This window comes from Ambystoma mexicanum, chromosome 10, assembly GCF_040938575.1.
Source record: "Ambystoma mexicanum isolate Mex_15411 chromosome 10, UKY_AmexF1_1, whole genome shotgun sequence".
Lineage (NCBI taxonomy): Eukaryota > Metazoa > Chordata > Amphibia > Caudata > Ambystomatidae > Ambystoma > Ambystoma mexicanum.
The window spans coordinates 1,365,861,401-1,365,885,725 of NC_090932.1; the positions used below are offsets into that span (position 1 = coordinate 1,365,861,401).

Consider the following 24,325-nt stretch of genomic DNA (forward strand, 5'->3'; position numbering starts at 1 on the left):
GGCTTTCAATTAAGACGTGGTAGCCTTCACTAGCATATAGGGGACAGAAATGATGGAAAATTCTATATTCTGAGGAAAGTGTATATGGTGCCACTTTGAAATTCAATACTAACATGCCTTATGCTAATATGTACACAAGAATAAAATTATAGAATTTTAGGTAAAATATTTCTCACTGAAAATGATGACAAATTATTAGAAGGACGAAACAAATCCATACAAACTTGGGAGTCGGACTGCCATGCTCTTCGTGAAATATGTAATCACCTATGTAAGTTTCAAAAGTGCCACAATTGTAAAAAGGTGCATGTTTGTGCCATAAATGGTTTTAGCAAAATTAACTGCGGGATGATCCTATACACATAAAAGCACACATCAAAATGTGATGTAATCTGCCTTATTAAAAAAGGGGAGCTCACAGAGACAAAGGTCACAGTCTTCTGAATTTTCCAGCTCCTGTGCATCCTGTGTATCCAGACATTATAGTCTCACCCTGCATATTCCAGAATCCACTGCCAGAAAAGGGATAGTTGATCCAGGCCCTCCTATACAGTCAGAACCACCCTTCAGAACTAAACCTCATACCAAAATCCCACTAACTCAGGGAGAAAGGGGGAAAAGCTGTGATACAATTTTTGGAGAGTATCCATTGACCTGAACCGGCTTTTTGCCCTACTACCTGCATGCCGATGTGCCGTGACCAGACCTTTAACCAGCTGTTTTCTGTTAGGAGAGCCGGGTGCTGTGACCAGTGACCAGATAATGCCTTGCTGTCCAGAAACTCGGTTGGCTGTCCCAAAATCCCAAACTCAAGCGCTGATTGTGAGTATTACCCATCCCATAGCAACACATAGTATACCTCAACTTGATACCTTGTCTTTGTTCCACCTCCTAAGTAATGCCACCCAATACCCCCCTGATAACTTGTTGAAGATATTCTGAATCCTCTGTGTATTCTGTTCCTTGATTTCCTAATGTTAGCACAATTCTTCCATTCATTTCTGTCTTACATAAGTCCTTAGTCATATTTTGAATAATTTCATCAATTCCCACATAGAGCTGAATGCGGAGAGAAAAGGTTAACCGTGCAAATGAACCTTGGAGCGTACTGTCTCTTTCTTTAACAATCTAGCCACTAAATCTAGTTTAAGTGAAACTTGTCCTTTCCTTTTCAAACCGATTTGCTCTTTTAACTGCTTTTATTTTTAAAACCGAATTTCCTTCCACCTTTAAAATCTCATCCAGTTTTTCAGCTACAGTCACTCTTTCACTTTTCTATTATCCCTGTGATGTGCATCTATCACTCAGCCTAAAAAACGAATTCCAATTCTGTCTATTACACCAGTTTTTCAAACCGTTTTTGACATTTAAATGTGTGTAATTTAGCAAATGCAAATTCTGTGCATGCAAGTCTGGCTGCACTGTGTTGTCGCTTCAAAGTAGATTGTTTTATTGTATGCCCTTTGTAGGTACCTTTCTTTGTAGTTGCTAGTGTTATTACATCCCTGATACTGTGATAACTCATATTTACCTCATTTATCCAACTGCACATTTAAATTAATTATTTACCAATTCCTAGTGTCATTTACGCAATTAGGTTTTCAAACCCAATTTTGCCTCCCATTTCGTGAGGGAAGATTGGATTTTAATTCTGTTTGCTTCCTATTATCCCTGACTCATTGACGCTGCTTCCTATCCATTCGATTATTTAGGGTTTAAGGGAGCATTGCATGGGGAAATCTTAACTCGGGTGCTATCTACCCGAACAGTAAAATTGCTCCTATTCATCTGTGCTTTTGATATGATCTAGTAGAAGGTCAACCATGTGTATTTCATCAGTTTATATTGTCATTATCTCCCCATTGGTGATTGCTGCCCAATATTAAAATTGTGTGATTTTCTTTGAATTTAAAATAAATAAATATTGTATTCCCACCAACCGGCCTGGATCATGGTCCATTGTGACCCGGAGTATTTGTAAAAGGGGGTGTGAGACAGGTTGGGTGTCAGCTCAATCTGAATTCTAGGAAATAAAGAAAAAGTAGTCTAACTGAGCGCTACATCCTAGGCTAAGGGCAAGGGTCCTGGTCTGGTGTGTGACGCCCGATTAGAATCCTAAACAAGCCTCCAGTGCTATTCCTCGACCCACACTTTTTAGTCAAATTGCAAATTCAAATATCATGTGGGTGATCAAGAGCAAGATATTGGTGGTGCACCCATGTGGTGTGTGTATTAACTAATGCAGCTAGCAAGGTTAAAGAGCACTACATGTGCAGCACACTCAAACACAGCAAAAAAATGGCACAACCTAGTTGGCAAAGAATAACACGCTCCACAAGGTTTGGCCAGATAAGCAATCTGTGTGTCCACAATTACTCATCCAATGGGCCTGCTTGTGTTATTCCTAATCAATCTGCTGAGAGGTAATGGCTTAATTGCAGCTGTAAATGCAGGGTTAGGGTGATACAAATGTATTAACTAAGTGTGTCTTTAGCCACCTGATTTATATCTGTTCCTTGCACTGACGCCCTCATAAAACCAAGCATTGAAAAATCAACAGTTTTGTGCCTAAATATTATATAGGTATTGTCCAGGTTATCTCATCATTTCCAGGTGTAGCCATCTTATAGTCATGGAGTACTATTAAGGAAGTGCCTGGCAAAATCATATCCCAAGGCTATACAAAAAGCTAATATCTTTGACAATGCTTGTTGTGTCTTTCCAGCAGCCCTGCAGCATGTGCACAAAAGTACTGGGAGGTCCACTCAGCCTTTCATTATTTTGAAGATAGATAAAATGAGTTGAACATGAAGAGAAAGATCCAATATGTGGCGGCAATTGTCTGGTTTTTAATTGAAAATGATATAATACAGTACACAAGTTTGTGAAGCAAAAATGTCTGGATTTAATGCGGTCTCTCAATCCTGTATTTGTAGTAACACAAATGTAATATTCTTGTATTAAAGTTGTTGGTGAATATCTCTAGATTCAATCTTTATTTGGAAACATTTCTCAATGTCTCTTTGTTTTGAAAATAAAGTTTTTAATGTCTATTCGTTAGAACCAAGCTAACATGGCACAATGGCACAATTCTAACCAAGAGGCATTACAAACTTTCTCTTCATTCCCAAGTAGTTTATAGGGCACTGGACAGCCTCAGTACCAAAAGAATCCGACATTGCTGCCTTTGCACACAGCTCAAATCTAATGGCACAATCTCCAAAACAAGTACGCTAAGGGATTCGCCAACAGCTGTCCTAAGTCTGTGTTTCTACACTGTATGTATGTAGTATTATGAACTATGAATCATGCCCTTACAGTCATTTCAGTTTGTGGTGCCTGCTGTACACATGATTGCTATTCCCCATATTAATATTGTAATAGGGCCTTTCAACGCCGACTTTAGTTATTTATTAAATGATTTTCATACAAATGAAAATTGTAATTTCTCTGTTTTTGACCCACTCTGCAAAGAACCAAAGAGGAGAGTTCACGAATGTCTCTCCGCGTACCCACTATTCTAACACCACCTGTTGGTTATTTCATGCCTATACAAAAGCCACAATCGCTGTATTTGAAAATGCCTCTTTCGTTGACATATTATTCAGTGTTTTATAATAAACATATAGATCCAAGACTCAAGAGTGCAAAATTCAAATAGAAACAAAATATTTCACATATTATAAAATCATCAATAGAGGTGTCCATATCATGTCTATAACATAGAAGGAATATTTGGAGCAAAAACCAAGCAAATTGGCATAGAATACCATACAATATGATCAACTTTAGGTTCAGCCAAAAAAATGGAAAATCATTATCATTATATATTTTCTCAGCAAAAACAAAAGAATTCTACAGCTCCCACACTGAGGTTGGCATCAGAATGATGTGTATGAAAAGGAGGACAGTTTAACAGGGTGAAGCCCTTCGATAATCATGACCAGATGAGGAACAGGTTAACATGGTCTTCAGTCTGAGAGGGAGAATGAAAAACGTGGCTTGAATTCCAGCTTTGAGGAATATCCATACGTCCAGCACTAAATCACAGCGCAGGATATAATCTCCATTGCATCTGTGAGCGCACAACATCTCAGACTCCAGAAACTAACCTGGGGTCACAAAACAAGACTGTAAATGCCGGATCCCATAATACTGCTACATGCTCTAAAGTCCATCAGGACCAATGAGGTATGAACGCTAAAGACTAGCAGTAATACAAGCGCATTACACAAGATAGGGTATTTGTGTTCAATACCAGTCTCAATCTTCAAGCGGCAACGTTCTTCAATTACTGAAGATGCCATTCAAACTAAAGTCGGTCCTATGCAAACCGACCCCCTATAGTCTAAAGTACTTGCCAGGTACTCACAGATCAGTGATTGTATATTTGGAACGTTAAGAGTTGATGGACATTGCTAAGTGACCTTCCATTGAAACAAAAAGTCCTAACACAGGAGGCTTCTTGAGGTCACAAGTTATGAAAGTGGTCAAACAAGACAATGCTGTGGACGTAAGGGATTTATGTGTGTGCAGTAGACATGGCCACACAGATAGGGCAGCAGACAAACCTCCTAAAACGATCAGTGACAATGGTGATTGTACAATATCCAAGAAACCAAAGATTACTAATACGAAAAAAATGTTATCGACATCAATTATGCCATCATTCAAAATAATAGCAAAATAATGGATGACATAAGTATACAAATAATGCATTTGTTAAAATGTGTCATCATTATTTATAAGCAAATGGGATGGCTTAAAAAGACGTTCAGAAGTGGATACAATCATACACACTTTACTCATTAAATAATGTGAACCCATAACTGAAACTACTGTGTTGCAAACTATACACCTTTCACACAAGGAGCGACACTGCATTGGTGTGAGAGAAAGACATTGGTAGTACAATCTAAAAGCACTATAATGCTGGACGCAGGTGGAATGTCAAGATAAGTAGTAAGGATGGAAATAGTGAGCCTACCTGCCCCCTTGACAGCCAAGTCTCTTGCTAACATCTCGCTGGAGAAGACCTTCCAATAGGTCCTTTAACTCAGGCGTGAAAGAATCGGGTAACTCTACATTCTGTAGGAAATTTAGGAAGGGACAAAAGATATTTGAACGTGAAAATGTAGCATTGACCATAAACACATACACTTTATTTTATTGCACGCATATGAATGTGTACATGACTATGTCGGCGGGCGCTGTGAAGCAATCATTACAATGCACAGGGCAACTTACAAATCAATAATATTTATATAATGTACATGAGTAGATGCTTAAAACAGTCAACACCACTTCTTAATTGTAAATCAAATTCACTCCCATTGAAATGAATAAATATGGATGAGCCCCTTTGCTAATCCTTACCATTGTGAGTGTCATCCGGTCAATCTCATGCTTGTCTTTGGTTTTGTGTTGTCGGAAAGGACTGTGACTGTGGAAAAAGCAAAAAAATAATGTTTTGATCTATCAACTTACAATATATTATCACAGATTGTTTCCAAACACATTCCTGTTCAGAGCCACATTCCCCATTACTGATACAACGTAAGGGAAAAAGGCAATGATGTAATTGTTCTGTGGGAGAATTTATAAGCAAGTTAGTCATATTCATTTAGTTTGGGGTTTTATTAAAGTAATTTATGTTATGTATATGAGGATAGCTCAGGGGCAATGTGCTGTCTGGAATCCAGACTGGACTGAGCACCAGATTACACTGAGCAGCATGGGTTCGATACTCAGACCCGGTCTTTCTCTTGGAGGATTGAGTGGGCATGAAGCATGATATAAGAAAACAATTTAATTCAATTACATTTTTTTATTTGAATTGGGTTAAAACTTTCCCTTCTATTTACATATCATTCAATGTGTCCCTCTCTCTCTTTATCTCTCTCTCTCTGGTTCTCTTTCTCTCTCCGTCTTTGTGCCTATGTATGTGTCTATCGATCTATAGTATCCTTCTATGCTTGTAAGTAGCATTTTATGTATCTATGCAACAAACAATCTATGTCCAGATTAGCTCTTGAACCATGCTGGTGTTAGAGGGAAAGGTGCCACCACACCTGATCCTGATCTGGATCTTGTCAAGTTCTTTCTTCATATGAGGAAGGACACATACACAGGCATCAATCATCCGCTTAATGTCCACCACATAACGTTTTTAGATACATTAGGACCGTGGTACCAGATATTTGTTATTGTCAAGGAAGGGGATGTCAAAGGGTTCCTAGAGGCATCGGCTGCAATGAGTGGTGGATATCATCTGTTTATTTGTGTGGCATATCTTTTTTAAATCAATGTTACTTCCTTTGTGGTCTTCCTTTCCCTTGCCAAATTATAGAGCTTCCATGGTCAGGGGCAGGATTCTTTACAGAGAAAGGAACAGACAAAAGGCCAAACCTATGCCATAAAGGAAAACAAGGTGTTACATGGCTCCTTCACTTCCAAACTAGGTTTGGTCTGTTTACAGTTGCATACCTTAAATAGTTCTCCCCACATATTTGACTGTTTTCATTATATACTGTGATTCCAAAATGTGTTATTCATGGAGTTAATGTCACATATCTAAAATGTTTTTCTTTTTTTCCCCTAATTTCCTCCGATCAGTAAAGCTAACATGTGCTGAGATTCATTTTGGGCCTGTGGCTGTACACTGTGGGAGAGGAATTTGAGACCTTTGGGGACTCTGGTGCAGACTGCTGGTAGAAGTAATCAGGGATTATAACCTCTGCCCTAATTGCTTATTTGCGCCAACACAGGTGTTGCCATTGCAGGGGGTAGGGTCGTAGCAGGGCACCCTGAGCACAATACCTGAAGAGGTTGGAGTGAGATTTGAGATGACACTCAACTTGCCAACAGGTATACTAAGGAAGGAGAAGCAAGAGACTAGGGTTTTCATCTCTCAGGCACCCTCCTCTGAATCTAAGGTTCATGCCTCCCATAAGCCTTAGCACTCCTCTTACGGTAATGAGTGGAGTCCACAGACTGCCCTCACCCTCATCTGCTGATTCCCATATCCGTGTAAGACACAGTGTAAAAATGTATCTACTTGAGAGCCTGGGAGAGAGAGACATAGAGAGGGCCCCATGCAATTATTGTATAGTGTGTCTTGCTCTCTGATTGGCTCCAAGATTTCACAACCAGACCTTGCATCACGCTGAGTTGTTCCTAGGGACCCCATCAGGACTCTGCCATCTATTGAATTCCTTCTCTGAATTCCTCTCAGGAACTCCACTGTTGCATGCTCCACTTCCACTCATTTGTTCCTCATTCTCATAAAGGATCAGTCACTGCACATTGCCCATTGCTAGAGATACCACCCCGCTCCACAGTGCCTCAGGACCTCTTTTCACACATACCATGCCCAAAGGACACTACTACTGAGATTGCCAGGGGCAAACTGGATGAACGCTCCAAGTTGCCCACCGAGCCATCCACTAACCATCCAACACTAACGTTCTCAATGCTCTATGCTCAATCACACTTTATTCATACCAATTAATCCACTCACAAACAATTGAATAACCTTGCCAGCAGACGGCAAACAACTCAACAATAAATAGAATGTGGGTGGGCCGTACAATGATTCACAATAGTTACTCAAACCGTAAAACTCACTTATAATAATGAATGGGGTGCAAACCCTCAAAAAGTGTGTGCAGATGGGCCGCTAATTACCTTAACCCAAAGTAGACCCACCACTCAAGAAGCAAGTGCAGGTTTGTCCATAAAGCAAGCTTATTGTGCAAACCTCCGGGAGGGGCTAGAAGATGCTGTAGAGTCATACTTACCTGATTCTCCTCGAACCACACAGTTTGACACTTCTTATACATTTTGTGACAGTAAAACACTCCCACATACTTTATTACAAATCATCCCCCCACACATGATTGGTCAAACCTATACAAAAGAGATCAAATCTCTGTTAATCCCCACACTCTCACTTAACACATTTATTTAACTACCATCATCAGCACATATTCGCAGCACACTGCTTTTTGGGATCCTCTGTGGTAGGTCATGATGTTGTCCGAAAGCTACTCATTAACACAAAAACATAATTCTTTGCCTGAGGCCTCTAACCCCAGACGTACACATGGTTTGCAAGGACACTTTAAGAATATGCATAGGGGGAGAAAAAATAAGTTCACTTTGATCTAGTGAAAAATATCTTACCCACCTAGACTTGCTGGTGTCCTTGTTTCACTCTGATCTACATGACTACCAATTCAACATGCATGACCTCTAGGGAAACTAACTGAAACCCATAAAGCATTTGTCAACTCTGCCCTTAAGGGTCCCTTTCAAAAAGATTATTGCTGGGTCACAAACAGATGGCCGGACTTCTCTGTACAATGAATAACAGGATCCCATGTACTTAAAAAGATTGCATGTCCTTTCCACAATAGTGTAAATCCATACGATGAGCCTGCTTGTGGATGACCATCTGATATGGTCAGCTGCTTGTTGCCCTTCCTCAGCTTTCAACCTTGCTAAACTGGGTTTTCCAGTCAAACATAGTTCATATCACCATCCCGGGCTCCTAGGAACTGCACAATCCTTAGCTATGAGAAGATCTGTGATATACAGATTGCAAATTCATAATGTACCCCAATTGTTCCAAAACACATCTTTAAAGACCCCAATGTATGAATGTCTGTGCATGCATGTTCAAGCCTACCGTGTTCTCTCACCATTATTTCCTCAATGATTGCAAATTGAGGCCAATTCATTTCTGACAGCCAATAAAACCTACAAAGCAGCAGTCATACCCCATAAAGCTAACTCTCTAAACACCTGCTTAAATAATGCTGCTTCTAATTCCAAAGAACTGTTTTACATACTCATAGAATTGGAAGCCCCATCCCATCTACCATTCCCATAAACTCCAGTAAATCCTGGTGCACTACCATCCAGAATTCACTACCCTCCAATATCCGCACACTCCAAAATAAAATACCAGTCAAAAGAAACATATTGGCCAGCAATAGTATACCGCCCCTAACACCTGACGCAGATACAGAAAGATCAACCATTCCATTCAAATTCTCCACGGTGTCCCGAGACCAGGTTTTGAATATCATTGCCACCTTAAAATCTTCCAATTGTTAAGGTGATATTTTCCCTGCGCACATAGTCAAACTTTGCGTGCCTATGTTAACACCGAATCATCACTAACTTCATGAACACTTCCTTCACCACCAACTCTGTCCACGCCAGTATCAAAAAAGCATGGGTTACCCCACTCCTTAAAAAACCTTCTCTGGACCCCACCATACCCACCAACTACCGCCCCATAACTACTATGCCCTCTCTGTTAAAATGAGTCGATACAATAGCCTACTCGCAAGTCCAAAACTATCTAGAAAGCAATCGTCTACTAGGAACCAGACAATCTGGCTTCCGGTCCAACCACAGCACAGCCTTATTAGATCTAAAAATCCAGATGGATTCCATAAGAGACTCTGGAAATCTATAGATTCTCCTGTTACTTGACCTCTCGGCCGCATTCAATCTGGTAGACCATGACAAATTAAGTAATGTGCCTTCGGAAAATTTCAGCTTCTCCTCAGATGGGTGAAATCCTTTCAAGCGGAAGGAGGCTGCTGATCTCATACCAGTACCCCTAGGGGTCCCTCAACTCTCCTGCCTCTCTCCCACCTTGTATAATGCATATACAAAACTCCTGTTCGCAGCCCTGGACACCATGGGAGTCATGTATACGAACTTCCCTAACAACACTCATATTCTCATTCCTATTACAGGAAACAATGAGCAAGACTCAGCCAACATTAACAAGATGTATGCCACTATCCTAAATTGGATGGCCACCAACAGTTTGCGTCTTGACGATGATAAAATAGAGACCCTCAACATAGGCTCCCCTTCCAGAATAAAAACTCTCCACGCCGAACATTGATCGAACACCCATCCCAGTCCTCAAAATAGGTCACAACCTTGTGAGTCCACCTAGACTTTAACCTTACAATAACCAAACATGTCAGTGCCCTCTCATCCTCTACTGCCTACACGGATCATCACACTCAGTCGCCTATTCCTGACCCCACAAATACTGCCTCACCTTAGCTCGAACCCTTATATTTGCGAAACTAGACTACTGCAACATTCTCCTTCTAGGAACCACAATCACAAATCTGGCCAAAGTACAGCTGCTACAAAACAAAGGCTTAAGGGCAGCTTTAACTTAAAACGAAACACCCATATATTTCACATCAGGAGGGAAGAACACTGGTTATCCATCCAAACCAGAATCCATTTCAAAACGCACTGTGTCACCCATAAATGCATCACCAAGGTTGCTCCTTCATACCTCAACAACTCCCAAAAAAGGTCCATGAGAGCCCTCAGATCTGACTCTAGCACTCATTTATTTGGCCCATGTTTCAAGAGTTCTAGGGCAGGGTGGGGTGGCGGGCAGCTTCCCAGTAGCTACACCTAAGATCTGGAACTCCCCCTTCCCATATTAGAAACAAGACCTCCCACCACCGCTTTAAGAGTCTTATTAAAACATGGCTTTTCAACAAATTCTAACCTCCAGTCCCCCCACTATGCTTTGATAATATCACTGCCTACACTGTAATTATGAAATGCTCTACCTATGAATGTCAGTGATAATGGGACTCATTACGAGTTTGGAGGCAGCCATGCCCTTAATAAGGGCATGGCTGCCTCCAAACTCGGGTCTGGGTCCGTGGTCTCTGAATGAGGAAATACCGGGCCATTCCGATTTTGAAGGGCCTGGTATTTCCCCATAAGGGGAACCCGGACCGGGACCATCCCCATTCCCATATGAGCCCCCATAGGGCTCAATGGGAATGGGGAGCATGCTAACAATGGGTCCGTTAATGACGGGCCTGTTGTTAGCATGCTGGTCCCCTCGCAGGACCCTCAAAGGATGTCTGGTCTGACCAGACGTCCAGAGCGGTCCCGCGAGGGGACCTCATAATGAGGCAGTACGGGGTTAACAGCACCGGCACCTTTACCGGTGCTGTTAACCCCTTAGCGCCTCACTTGTAATGAGGCCCAATATCTTTGTCTACACTGTACCTATGAAATGTTCTGTAACACTGTAACTATGACATGTTTTACAACCCACCTGAACATTAATTGTAAATTCCTGTACTGTAACCAACCCACCGCTAACACTGCCTGTAATTCAATGCAAATACCCTATAACCAGACAAGTAAGCTTTCGGTAACCTACGTCATAATACCTCTGGGTTTGGGCACATAACAAATGCTATAAGTAAATAAATAGATAAATACAAATAAATAAATCTTCTTTCTTGCATGCACATATGAAGCTACTCGTTGCAGAACCTCTAGGTGCTAAGTGACACACTATACCTACATTATTTATAGTTCATCAGCAGTTTTAACATTTATCTACAATATATCAATTTAAACACAAAGTAACACTAAAAGTAACACATACCCTATTCCCATTAACTACACTAAATAGATATAAAATTGCAACATTGCATCTACATTGCCGTTCTTCCAGTCACCAATATGACACGTGCAACATGAACCCCTCTTTCTCATTAGGACCTTTATCGACCACTCCAACAAATACACTGCAAAAGACACTCGACTTGGAATCAAGAACAAGTCCTAGGCACAAAGCCTTCGGTGAGGATTGCCGACCCTAAAACAACCTGGTAGGATCATTATTACAAATATAAGTATCAAAATTAGTGATTGGTACTGCTATGCACATCAAGACTCTTTCACAAAACTAAGTTAGTAAAAGAAAATGTCCAGTTTCATTAAACCCTGCTAGCAGATGCCAGTGGCCAATGCATTTAGGACCCACTGGGTCCTTCTTCAGGGCAATTTCTATTGCAATACTTCACAAAAAGAATATGTCTGTGACAGCAGAAGTGTTAAATAAATGACCCAATGACAAACACTCATGATGAACAGCTAAACATGAACATTTTTCTCAATTGGAGTAAAAAACAACAGAGAGGTTGGGTTAATGTCCAAATGGCGCACAGTCATTAATGTCCAAATGGCGCACAGTCACGATGAACGAAGATATAACCCACATGTAATGAACAAGGAAAACAAAAGTAGAAAAACACTGTCAGGAGAAAAGCAAAAGAAGAAAACACATTTGAATACGTGACCACATTTGTGATGTACAAGGAAGACAAAAGGAACTAATCAATTAACAATAAAAGACAATGAAATAACCAATTAGAAAGGGAAAGAGAAGGAAAGTATATTGAGATAAACTAGATAGAGTAGCTTCTGTTCTAATCTGCAACAGCAGTATGTCGTGTACCTAATCACAGTATTAAAACTCCAGTTAAGACCTATATGCACAACGCAAGAAAACTATAATATACATTAGTGAAACCAATGTCAATCTTAATAGTGTGGATAGAAAAATACTTAACAGTACCATCTACAAAAAGAAGATTGTCACTGAAAAGAATCAGTATACATGTGTACATGAGACTCAATCCTAGGAAACAAAAGAAACAAACATCGGTACACTATTCCAAACATAACACTAACAAACGTGTTGCTTAATGTGCGAAGAGAACCAACATCCAAAACAGGACAGACTCGTGCCATTTCACGTAACTACAACCTAGTTTTATAATCTTGACTAAGTCACGCGAGTAACGTTACGGCCAAACGCATGTAACGTGAAATGAAAGTGAAAATATGAGTAAAAAATAAATGTCTACTCTGTCCACTGAAAAGTGCATGCTCAACTCATGCAGAAGGGACACAAATTGTAATACTATTAAGGATTCATACCCGATCCAACTGGCCAGATCAGCTATTATTAGCCAGGGACCTGCGTTTAAGGCCTGAGTGCAGTGAGGATTTTTAACAAGGGTCCCTGGGTCGATAGCACCCGATCCGGCATCCCAGATCTGATATGAATGCTATTAGCACCCCGGGTTACCAATACGGTAACCGGGGTGTTGAGAGCATTGTATTTTGTTTGAATTAACGGGACATCTCACGCTGACCTGTTCATTCATACAAAATACTTTAGCAAGATGGCTGCAAGGAACTGGATGATGGGGCTCCATAATGAGCCCTCTTCCATTTCCATGGTGGCCAGAATGAACACCGGGAAGAGGCAGCATCAGTGGGTGCCACAGCTGCAGAAATCAGGTCAGTGGGGCGTGGGGGGTGATTATAAGAAGAATGGAAAGGGGGTTGGGGGAAAGATGGTGGGGTGGAGGAAGCAAATGCAGGCTCAGATCCGGAGTTTGAGCCCATGTTCCGAGCAGCCTGATTGGTTGCTGCCCTTGCCCCGGATGCTAAATTTAAAATGTATAATCAAAGTACACATCCAGGTAAGTCTTGGTCACGTAATGAGATCACGTGATCGACCATGCATGAAAAAAGTAAACAACGGAATTGAAGCAAAATAAACATAACCGTGGGCTGGAATAAGCAACAATTTCTGTTATCTAAAGAAACGTGTAGGCCATCCCAATCAATAGCACCCAGCGCAAGGAACAACATAAAAAATATAAAATACCACGTAAAGAAAATGAAATGAAAGATTTGAGATAAGAGCCATCACAGTTGAGTATAGGAACAAGAGCTCAATTAGAACTGCTGAAACTAAGAAGGACCAGTTTTGATATGATTATTCTAAAAACAAAAGGTTCCTTTATTTCTTCAGCATGCATGAGGGTGCAACAATAAACTGTTGATGTCTTGCTGCAAGTCTTGCAGGGACCAATGATTTCACAAAGAGTCTTCCCCACTTGGCTGTGAAAATTGCCAAAACAGTAGATGCGCCTGTGCAAATCACACATACTATGTACCCTTTTGTTATCTGGGTCCTGCTGCAAGAATGCCTAATCCATCCCCAAGCACATCCCTGATTTACAAAGAAAGCCAAATGAATGGGTCAGACCCCACAACGGTTGTTCCTGAAGAAGACCAGGGGATGTGTCAGCACCTATATCAGTTGTTCCCATAGAAGACAGGGGACGTGTCAGCACTTGCATCAGTTTATTTTTCCGTAGAAGACCTGGGGATGTGTTAGCACATGCATCTGTTTTTCCTGTAGAAGACAGCGGTTGTGTCTGCACCAGCATCCGTTTTCTTCCTGTAGAAGAGCAAGTGCAGTGTAGATGGGTCTACACAGACCCTGCTTGCATTTCATGTCTCCTGATGCCAACATTCATGCAGAGCACCTCCGCCTCAAGAAACAGCACCCACAATTTTTTTAAATAGTCTCGGGAGGATAGCTCAGCGGCAACGTTCTCGTCTTGGAAGCAAGACGACATGGAGCAACACAGGTTCGATCCCCGGGTCCGCGCTTAGAAACCTCTGGGTGTTAAGCACTACAAATAACCAATCATATCAAAAATGCACTAAAGTGACAGGCATTTAATGGCTGCCACTGGAAAATGCAGCCTGACCACAGCCCCCACCATGTACAGGCAAGTGTTGAAAATGCAAATGACTATTACATATGACTGAAGAGAGTGCTTGTGGGTCACTTGTGCACGGAACCAGTATATCCTACCTCATACAAGTTACTTCAGAGAATCTGAGATATCGCATGCAGGGAACTGCAGCGGTAGAATGCAAAGGTCACATTGCACCTCACGGTCAAAACATTATATAAAAGTCCACATCATCGCGCAACAATCTGAACATGGTTTTGAATTAATCTCATTTTAAGAAACGGACAATTTGTATCAGCTGGTATTAGGAACTGTCCGTTCACAGACGTTTTGAACCTTATTATGTATATTTAGTGTTGTTTATTTTTTATGTTGTCTGTTCTGTCTGCGCAATTACGTGTTTGGATCTCTTGTGCACGTTATAAATGCAATAAAGTAAAAAAGTAAAGTAAACAAGCCAATGGAAGAATAGGGTTTTATACAATCTAATAGCGACCTTTTGTAAAACAAACAAATAAATAAACCACTGAAACAGTGCTTTAGTGAATCATTCTGCATCAATAAAGCAGTCATTGCATGTGCCACACGTGTCCAGGCACTAGCTAAGATCTCAAGATATGGAAACACCCTGGCATGAAAGAGAGTGAGAGTAGAATGCTGTGGCAGGTTAACTACGAGAGGAATTCACGGCATTCTTATCTGAATCGGCAGTAGGCGGCAACTAGCCCCGTACAATGCACCGAAACACAGGCAGATATGCCTCCAGCACAAAGAGTATCATCACAGAGGACAGGCAGAGAAGAATCTTCTTTTCCACGTACAAAAGCAGGGATTGCTCCAAAACAGTAACGCATAAAGGTTTAACTGTTGTGATATCTTGATGGCACCTGATAAGGGGCCTGGGGATAAAGTGCATGCACTGTCTAGTAAGAACAATAAATAGTGAGCAGTTAGTTCTTCACATGTTAGTGGGACCCACACATCTGTAAAACACACACATCTACAAAGAAAGAGAATGTGAAGGACAGCATTTAGCGGCAGAGTTACTTGTTGGAAATCATGTTAGCTTGATTTCATAATTTACATCCTAAAAGGTATAGGTGTAAAATAATACCCAATGCGCTTTAGAAAAGAAGCAAACACCTCATTAAAACATGAACTAAAGAGCATATACTACCTTGCTACCTTGTACTGCATATTTTGAATGCCACCATTGAAATCCATATTAAATTGAAGCACTTTCTGCGTTTTGGTATCTCTCATGCAGCCAATACAGATTGTATTTAATAGGGCAGGGATGCTCGCCGTGTTTCATCTACTTGAACTCTAAGACTTTAGCTTGGAGCACAAACAGTATGCGAAATGATCAAGCAGCCTCACGAATAATTGAGTCTCTGAGCTGCAAGGGAGGCCTGGCCTTCTGGATTCAAGTTTCTCTGAAGTCATACAAGGCCTGCGGGAATAAGCTCTCTTGTTCAGTGTTCATCCTTTTCCCCTAACACATGTGGAAGGATTGATAAAGGATTGTTTGAGCTGTATACAGTTGAGCCACAATGAAACAGAATATTAAATGATCATTAACATTTAACAATAACCCCTGAGGTGGAGGATTAACTGCTTGATATCAGACATGGGCACCAGCAACTGTGCCGTACATTCTCAGACCAGTCGGTTTATAGCTGTTAGCATCTTAGCATGTTGTCCAGGAACAAATAGCTTCTTTCAGGTTGTGAATAAGTTAACATTGCAGAAGATAACGGGCACCATGGAAAACTAGGAACTTCTTCTGGACTTCTCCCTTTCCATGGTGGCAGTCTGTGTTGTAAATGTTTTAAATAGAGTTGAGTATTGTTGGCAACTTTGATCTCTTCTGGAGTAACCGATCGACATTTGGCCACTCCATCTAGGACTCGCACACTAATGATGTTCTCCACCACTAGTCCAACATTCACAATGGCTTGCTTGAGTACGCCCTTGCAAGCAGGATCCCCTTTCCTATGGCCCAGCTCCTTACGCAAGAAACAACCTTTCGGTGGTGAGAACGCAGGTGTCCCAGGGTTAGGGGGTGCCTGCGCTCTTCTTTTCAGTGTGTACAGCTGAACCCCAGGTTTTGTTATTTCCCTTCATTCATTTGGGGACCAAACTTTGAAGAAGATTGGGTTGGACGTTTGTTCTTCCCAGCCCTGTTTACCTTTTTGTTTGAAGATTTATCTTTCGATTTGGGTGTGCATGCCTGAGTCTTTTTTCTGGGCTGGAGTGTTAGGCAGAAACCTGTGCAGTTCCCTCTAGGACCACTGCAAAAGATTTAAGACTACAGGTGTTTGGCAGTTAACCCAATTGGTAGCAGTCTGTACCACACAGATTCACTTGGTAGCTGTGGCTGAGCAGTCAGACTTCCCTCAAGAAGAGTTAGGCAGTATACAGAGTATTCACAATAGGTCAAAAGAACTCAGTAGAACAAGTAAACACTGACCAGAGCTTGGTGTAAAAGATATATAATTATTTATTTAAAACCACATCTAGAAAAACACACAGGCACTTATAGTAAGCAATTCAAAAACACGGTCACTAAAAGATATACACTCCCTTAAAAGAATATTAGACAATTCTTTAGGAAAGCCCCACGTATTTTCAGACAGCGGTGAGCGCATAACGCAGATGGCACTCTAATAATTCGTTTTAAAAGGGAGAGAAAAGCAGAGTATAACTTGAAACAGATCCCAACACTTTGCACTAACACAACAAGAAAGGAAGGCAAAGTAAAACTGTGAGTTTAGAATTCAGTAAGCCGGATCCACTTTAAGAGGATCAAAACAAAATGTGTCCAAGGTCACACAGTTGCAGTGCACAAAAGTCTTGAAAAGGTTCAAAAAGAGTTGGACCAAAGAAAGGGACCAGTTAGAAGGTCAAGGCGGCCAGCCCAGTCCAGAAGGTTAAGGGATTATTATTACCTTGTAGCAATCTTTAGAAAGGGAGGCATGGCGGACACGGTACCTTAAAGTGGTGAGAATACTCCAGCGGGGGCAGTTGTTCCTGGCAGCAGATGCAAGTCGGTGCTTTGTCCGGGGGAAGAGAGGATCTCATCGGGGAGGAAGACAGGAGTCCGTAGCACTGCCAGGGAAGAAACCAGCCACGGAGTTCTCAGGTAAAAGGAGCGGTTCTTTTATTCGCGGTCCAGTGGTAAGTGGCTATCCGGTTGCCGGGGTGCTTGGCATGGGCAATTCGACCACAAGACGGCCTGGGATGCGAAGAGAAGAAGGTAAACTGGTTGTGCCCACCAGTCAGGGGAAGAAGCCTCTCCAGCCGGGAGATCTTCTCTGTCGTCGGGAAGTGGTGAGTCGGTTCCGCAGGGCTCCACCAGTGGTGTCGTCGTGGTAGGATGGCTCAGCTTCTCCCTCGTCGGATTCTCAGGTCCTGTGGCGACTTCTGAAGTTCCAGTCCCCAAAGCCCTGCTTTTATGCAGCACACCCCCATTCACTCAGCCTAGCTGTCAATCAAACATGCTAAGTGGTGAGCCGGCCGGCTCACCACTTGGGCCAATCACACAAGAGTGCGAATTGAGTTACCAAGGTAACTCAGTCCAGGGTGCCTAAACCCCCTCCTACACCCCCTGTGGTACCCAGACAGAGTGGCACCACTTTTGGAGGCTTCTTGGAGAAGCCCGCCAAAAAGTGGAACAAAGGGCTCGACTTGGGTTGGAGTCGCAGAAGAGAACACAAACGTCATTTCAGAATAGAGTCCTGGCAAAAAATACCAACCGGCGAATTAATATTAAATAAATAAACCGGCGGTATGTTTGAGGCTATGAGAATTAATAATTAAAGTTGGTAGCCTCGAACAATGGGAAAATCCCATAGGGATATATTCGCGGTCGAATATAAAAAAGTAGTATCCACTGCCACCAGCCAAAACTCGATCAGGGGGGACGGAGACGTGCCCCCTCGACTAACAGACCCTGGGGCAATTGAATTGCCCCGACCAGTACGTCCACAATATGATGGTTTGCACTGGTTTCTGTTCATAATTTGGGACTAGTAAAGCCAATGGTGACTTTACATGCCCTGGGAGACAGTAGTCAGTCCCAGGGTATGGAGTCTATGGTGGGGTGTCACTATGACACCCCTGTGTTACTGCACGGAGGGTGCTGTGTAACACACATAGGAAAAACACATGAGACCCTATGGAGTAAAGGACCCCATAGCCCATAGAACACATTAACAGTCAAAGGAACACCATAAATCATGTCCAAGAGTGGGAGAAAAAGAGTCTCACTCTTGGCAGGAGAAGAAAACAAATTCCAGAAATCCAGCAAAGCTGCTGGAGGACTCACTAGGTTAGGAGATTCAGCCTAAAGAGAGAATTCTCCCTAACACTGGAGTAGTCACAAAACTATTGGCAGCCTTTGCAAGCTCCCTAGGGTATGTTAAAGTCTTGTCCACGAGATGCTGGAGCAGGTCAACCACAATATTCTTCAAAACAAGCTCACAGAATCAAATTGCACATCCCTTTAAATGAATGTGTCAACATGGTTAACAGCCAGCCAACCACTCAGATATTTCAACAAGTGTATGAACGCTTCAAATGTCTGCCCACTTTTCTTTCTGAGCTCTCTGAAGCTCTTGAGATAATGGTTTGGGGTTTTACAGAACTCCTTGAGGAGGGCCGCCTTCATGCTTTCATAAACTGGCCTTTCCTCAGGAGTTAACTGAAGAATTTCATCAGTCCCTGGTGTCGGTAAGTGACTCATCAGGGCTGCACCCCACAGTACATCGTTCACCTCCTGTATCTGAAAAGCCAGCTTGAGTGCTTCAAACCAGTCAAAAATATCCTTCCCTATTTCATAAACATGCACTAAGTCTTTGGGGATGTGCCTCTGGGGCGTATCCCGTGCTCTGGTCCTTGACCTCACTGACACTCAAGTGTGTTAAGAAACCACTCTTGACCCCCCAGCGGGATGGTTGGCGGGAAACACTGCTCATGATGTCTTCCTATTCATCTTCCACTTCCCCCACCAGAAGGTCTTTTCTATTTGGATACACAGGGCCTAGCCCATCCCCTGGGGTCTTCTCCCAACCGCCCTTGCTTCTACTCAAGCTTAGAGGCTGGTCAGCAACTTAGGTTTATTAACCTTAGTGCTCTGGTGAAGTTCCCTCTCTTGACATTGGACAAGCAGGACATCCTTGCTCATGCCTCTCACAGTCTCTATGACAAAATCCATGATTATTACAAATATCTAACCTTTGCCTGCAACAGTACTTTTATCATTGGGTGACTAAGCTGTGTGCAAGGCTCCAACTAGATCTGACTGCTTCCCACCAATGTGACGAATCAACTTCCCGGGCACCAGTGGTCCAGGGATGAATATCGGTTTCTAAACCATCAATCAATCCCACACCTCTGGTACACCAGAAAGAATCCACACAGATTGGAAACACAAGCAAATTATGAACCTCCTTGTCCAATTTTGGTAACGTGGATGGAACGGCAGGATTATCTCCTCAACGTCGTAGATCGCAGGTTAGTGGCAACAGAGCGAAAATTTAATTATTACCCAATGATAAAAGGGACTGTCCAGTCAAGGTTGTATGAACATGTCTAATGTATTATTATCACAACAAACAGTTCTAGTACACTACAAAATACAACCCACCATGTAAAGGAATGCAGCGGACAGTTTCTAGAAGGAAAAGGGATGCACCTTGGATACTGACACGAGGGTGGTTGGTAATCTAATTAATCGCAATAGTTTAAAGACACTTGGTTTTAACACAAATGGAGCAATGGGTTGTAAAATGTCACTAGGGGCTTGTAGAAGTTCTTGGTGCCCGACAGTGTTGAGACGGTTTCAGGGTGCTTGTAAGGTACCATCTTAAATGACATTACAGGTTTCTGCTTGTTACAGTTTCTATATATTTGTAGCAGTGTAATACATTTGAACGTTAGTTGACTGTATCTATGATATACAGAATTGACTTATGGTATCATTTTATACATAGTTCAGAGACCAGACAGGTGCCATATGTACTATCATAGTACGGTATCGTCTTAAATAACATTGTAGATCTCCGCTTGGTACCATGTCATGAATATTTGAAACCCTGAAGACCATTCCAACATTAATTAACATTCATTTTAATATGACATAAGTGCAATCACGTTTGTCACCTCTATTTTTTCCATCTACCAGGAGGTATCTCACTTATTTGCTCTATGTGTGATTAAACACATTTCCGCATATAAAAACATCATTTGCCACAGAAATTGTTTACATTACATTATTATGAGGTGTATACTTGAGATGACATTTGTCCATGGAAAGAACATTGTTTTTGTTTTTCACATCCATTATGTACTCATGCTTGCATTTAGTCTTCTTCATGATATTAGAGGAAGGACACCATCTCATTGTCCGAGTTCAGACCAGTTACAGTAGTGTTTAATTTACATATATTAGTTTTACTTCGGCCTGTCTTAAGGTTTTTTTCTCTATCTATGCCTCTTCTGCCAATCTTTGATCCATAAAACCTTTGAGAAGATGCCAAAAGGACTTCCCATTCTTTGTGGGATTGGTTGGATCACAGAAATAATCTCTGAATATCTAGATAACATCTTATGGCCAAGAGCCAGCAAGCTGCAATCATACTTAAAAGACACGACTGATGTGATAAAAAAAACTTTAAACGGTTTAATGGAAAAATGAGTATCTCTTGGCCACCTTGGACGTAAAAGCCCTCTACACGTCAATAAAACATGGCAATGGCTACTATTGAGTACTCTTTCAGAGAAGACTCAGCGTCATTCTGTCAGCAGATTGATATGATCAAAGAGATGCTACAAATAACACTGGACTTCAATATATTCACATTTGACAATATATTCTATCAACAGATGAAAGGTGTGGCTATGGACACCAAATATGCCTAAGGCCCTGGCCAATATATTTAGGGAACTATTTGAAGGTAAGGTCATATGCACAGATGAAGATTTTACAAACAAGATCATTTTATGGACACAATGGGCCTCATTCCGAGTATGGCGGTTAGGGATAGCGGCCACCGGTAACGAGACCGGTGGCGGTGATCCCTTACCGCCATACTCCGAGTTCCCTTTGCGCCCTCGCCCTTAACGCCTGCTTTGAGCAGGTGTTAAAGTCGAGGGCGCAAAGGGGCCTCCAAGCCAATAACGGTGACCGTAATGAACGGTCACCGTTATTTGCATCTTCCCCATTCCCATTGAGCCGTATGGGGGCTCATTTGGGAATGGGGAAGAGCCTTGGTGAATGGGGAATTACCACCCCGCCAACCCTGGAATGGGGCGGTAATTCCGCCATCCACTAAGGCGCTGCCGGTCCGGGTACGGCGTCAACCAAGGCGTTAATAGCGCCATTGGTTAGCGCCGTACTCGGAATGAGGCCCAATACATTGATGATGTTTTTATGATGTGGGAAGGGTCAGCAATACAATTTGAGGAGTTCACGAAAGGATTAACACCAATAACATTGGGATACAAGTCACAGGAACATGTGACAGTGACAATATTAACTTTCTGGACTTGACGATTCATGTAAATGGCAACCAACTTTAGACTTGGACTTTCAGGAAAGAGACAGAGGTCAACTCAAACCTGTACGCAACTAGTTCCCATCATGCACCAACAATACGCAACATACCCACAGGTGAATTTATAAGAGCATGACGTAACTGTCAGAATCAACACAATTTCAAACAAGAATGTAAACTATTACAAGAGTGTTTTCAACAAAGAGGATACATGGACAAATGTGTAAAAGAAGCATACAGGAAAACATGCGACCTCACACAAGAACAGACACTAGAAGAAAGAAAGAAGCAATCAAACATTGGACAAACAAATGTGGGGTTCATAACGAGGAACAGCAGCAATTATTATGTCCTCAACAAGATTCTGAAGAAACATTGGTACCTGTTGATTTTGGATGAGAACATCAGAGAATATGTGGAAGAAAATCCATGAATCATATATAGGAAAGCCAATACTCTTAAGAATAAATTAAGCTTGTCACTACTACCTAATGAAGCACGTACAACAAACAGGACATGGTTACAGTCAGACAATATTGGTTTCAGGAAATGTGGAACATTCACCATGTGCAAATTTGCACATGAGAAAACGAGTATGTTTGTGGACAAGAATGGTAAGGAAATTAAAATCAAAGAGGCAATTAATTGCAGGACAAAATATGTGATGTATGATATCATCTGCGAATGTCAGAAATTATATATCGGAAGTACAATACAAGAATTAAGAACAAGAATTAGAGAACGTTTAGCCAAAATAGGAAGTCAAGAGCTGAAATTTCCCATCGCTAAACATTGGCAAGAAGCACACCAAATGGATAGGAAGACAGATATCAAATACATTGGACTACAGAAGGTCATACTTGGCAGAAGAGGCAGTGATAGAGAAAAAAGCTTAAGACAGGCCAATGCAAAACTCATATGTAAATTAAACACTACTGTAACTGGTCTGAACTCAGTCAATCAGACAGTGACCTTCTTCTAATATCAGAATAAAGACTAAATGCAAGCATGAGTACATAAGGGATGTAAAGAAGTAAATTTGCATTCTTGGCATGGACAAAGGTCTTCGCAAGTATAGACCTCGTAATAATGTAATGTAAAGAATTTCTGTGGCAAATGATGTTTGTTATATGCGGAAAGGTGTTTTATCAGACATAGAGCAAATAAGTGGGATGCCTCCTGGTATATGGAAAAAAAGGAGGTGACAAACGTGATTGCAATTATGGACTTGTCATACTATAATGAATGTTACTTAATGTTGGAATGGTCTTCAGTGTTTCAAATATTCATGACATGGTACCAAGTGGATATCTACAATGTTATTTAAGACGATACTGTACTATCATAGTACATATGGCACCTGTGATGTCTCTGAACTATGTATAAGATGATACCATAAGTCAATTCTGTATATCATAGATACAGTCAACTAATGTTTAAATGTATTATACTCCTACAAATATCTAGAAAAACTGTAACAAGCGGAAACCTATAATGTCATTTAAGACAGTACCTTACAATTATAATATATACGGCACCTGTGAGATCCCTTTAACTATACATGGCACGTACATGCAGGAGAACAAGAAATGAGTTAACAAAATATTTGTAATTAGTAATACAATGTGTGCATGAGTTCCTCTCAGCACAACAATTAATATAAGCCTCAAAACATTGGCTGCCGACTAAATTAAACATTAATCATTGAGAATTCACAAGATTGGGCTTCTGATCTACATGTTTAAGCACTAATAGGGATTATGTTCCCAAAACATGGCGCTGATGATGTGGGTGTGGAAAGAGAAAATGGTGAGACCGCTCCACTGTTGGCATGGATGCACATCACAACATTTAATCAGTGGCGCTGGCTCCTCGCGGACACAAGGGAGATCCGATGAGTATTCAATTTTAGAAAATACATGTATTTTTGAATACCCATGTGTGTTTGCCGCTTGCGATGTACTAAAATTAAGCTTTTAACAATGCACTATAAACTAATGAGCAAAGAATAATAAGGTGACAACATCCCATAACATATGTGTACTGTAAGAATTAAGAATGAATAATGCTATAAAAGAAATACCAGAGTACCGTAAATTGAATCAATAGAATCTGCTAAAGGAGAGCAATGTTAGCACTTAAAAGAAGCAACTGGGAGGCATATGCAGGGCTCTTATGACAAATTAGTTACTTTTACAGGGATTTAACCCACTAAACTAATGAAAAAATAAGGGGACAATAGAATACGAATGGTAAGAATATTAATAATTGCTTATGCCAAATGTTTAATAATAGCTATTTTAATGTTTAAATTAGCTCTTTTTAAGAGATAAGACTTTG

At 41.3% G+C, this 24,325-nt stretch overlaps 1 protein-coding gene across 2 annotated transcripts in view; it reads right to left on the reverse strand.

Annotated features, from left to right (window-relative positions):
* The window catches only part of GRK3 (G protein-coupled receptor kinase 3), a 1,763,027-nt gene that overhangs the window by 82,004 nt on the left and 1,656,698 nt on the right, over positions 1–24,325 (reverse strand). For both annotated transcript variants that reach the window (XM_069619380.1, XM_069619381.1), the window contains exons 14-15: positions 5,377–5,443; positions 4,988–5,088 (exon numbers count right to left, since the gene is read on the reverse strand). In XM_069619380.1, coding sequence (XP_069475481.1) covers positions 4,988–5,088; positions 5,377–5,443 — 168 coding nt within the window. The remainder of the gene's footprint in view (positions 1–4,987; positions 5,089–5,376; positions 5,444–24,325) is intronic.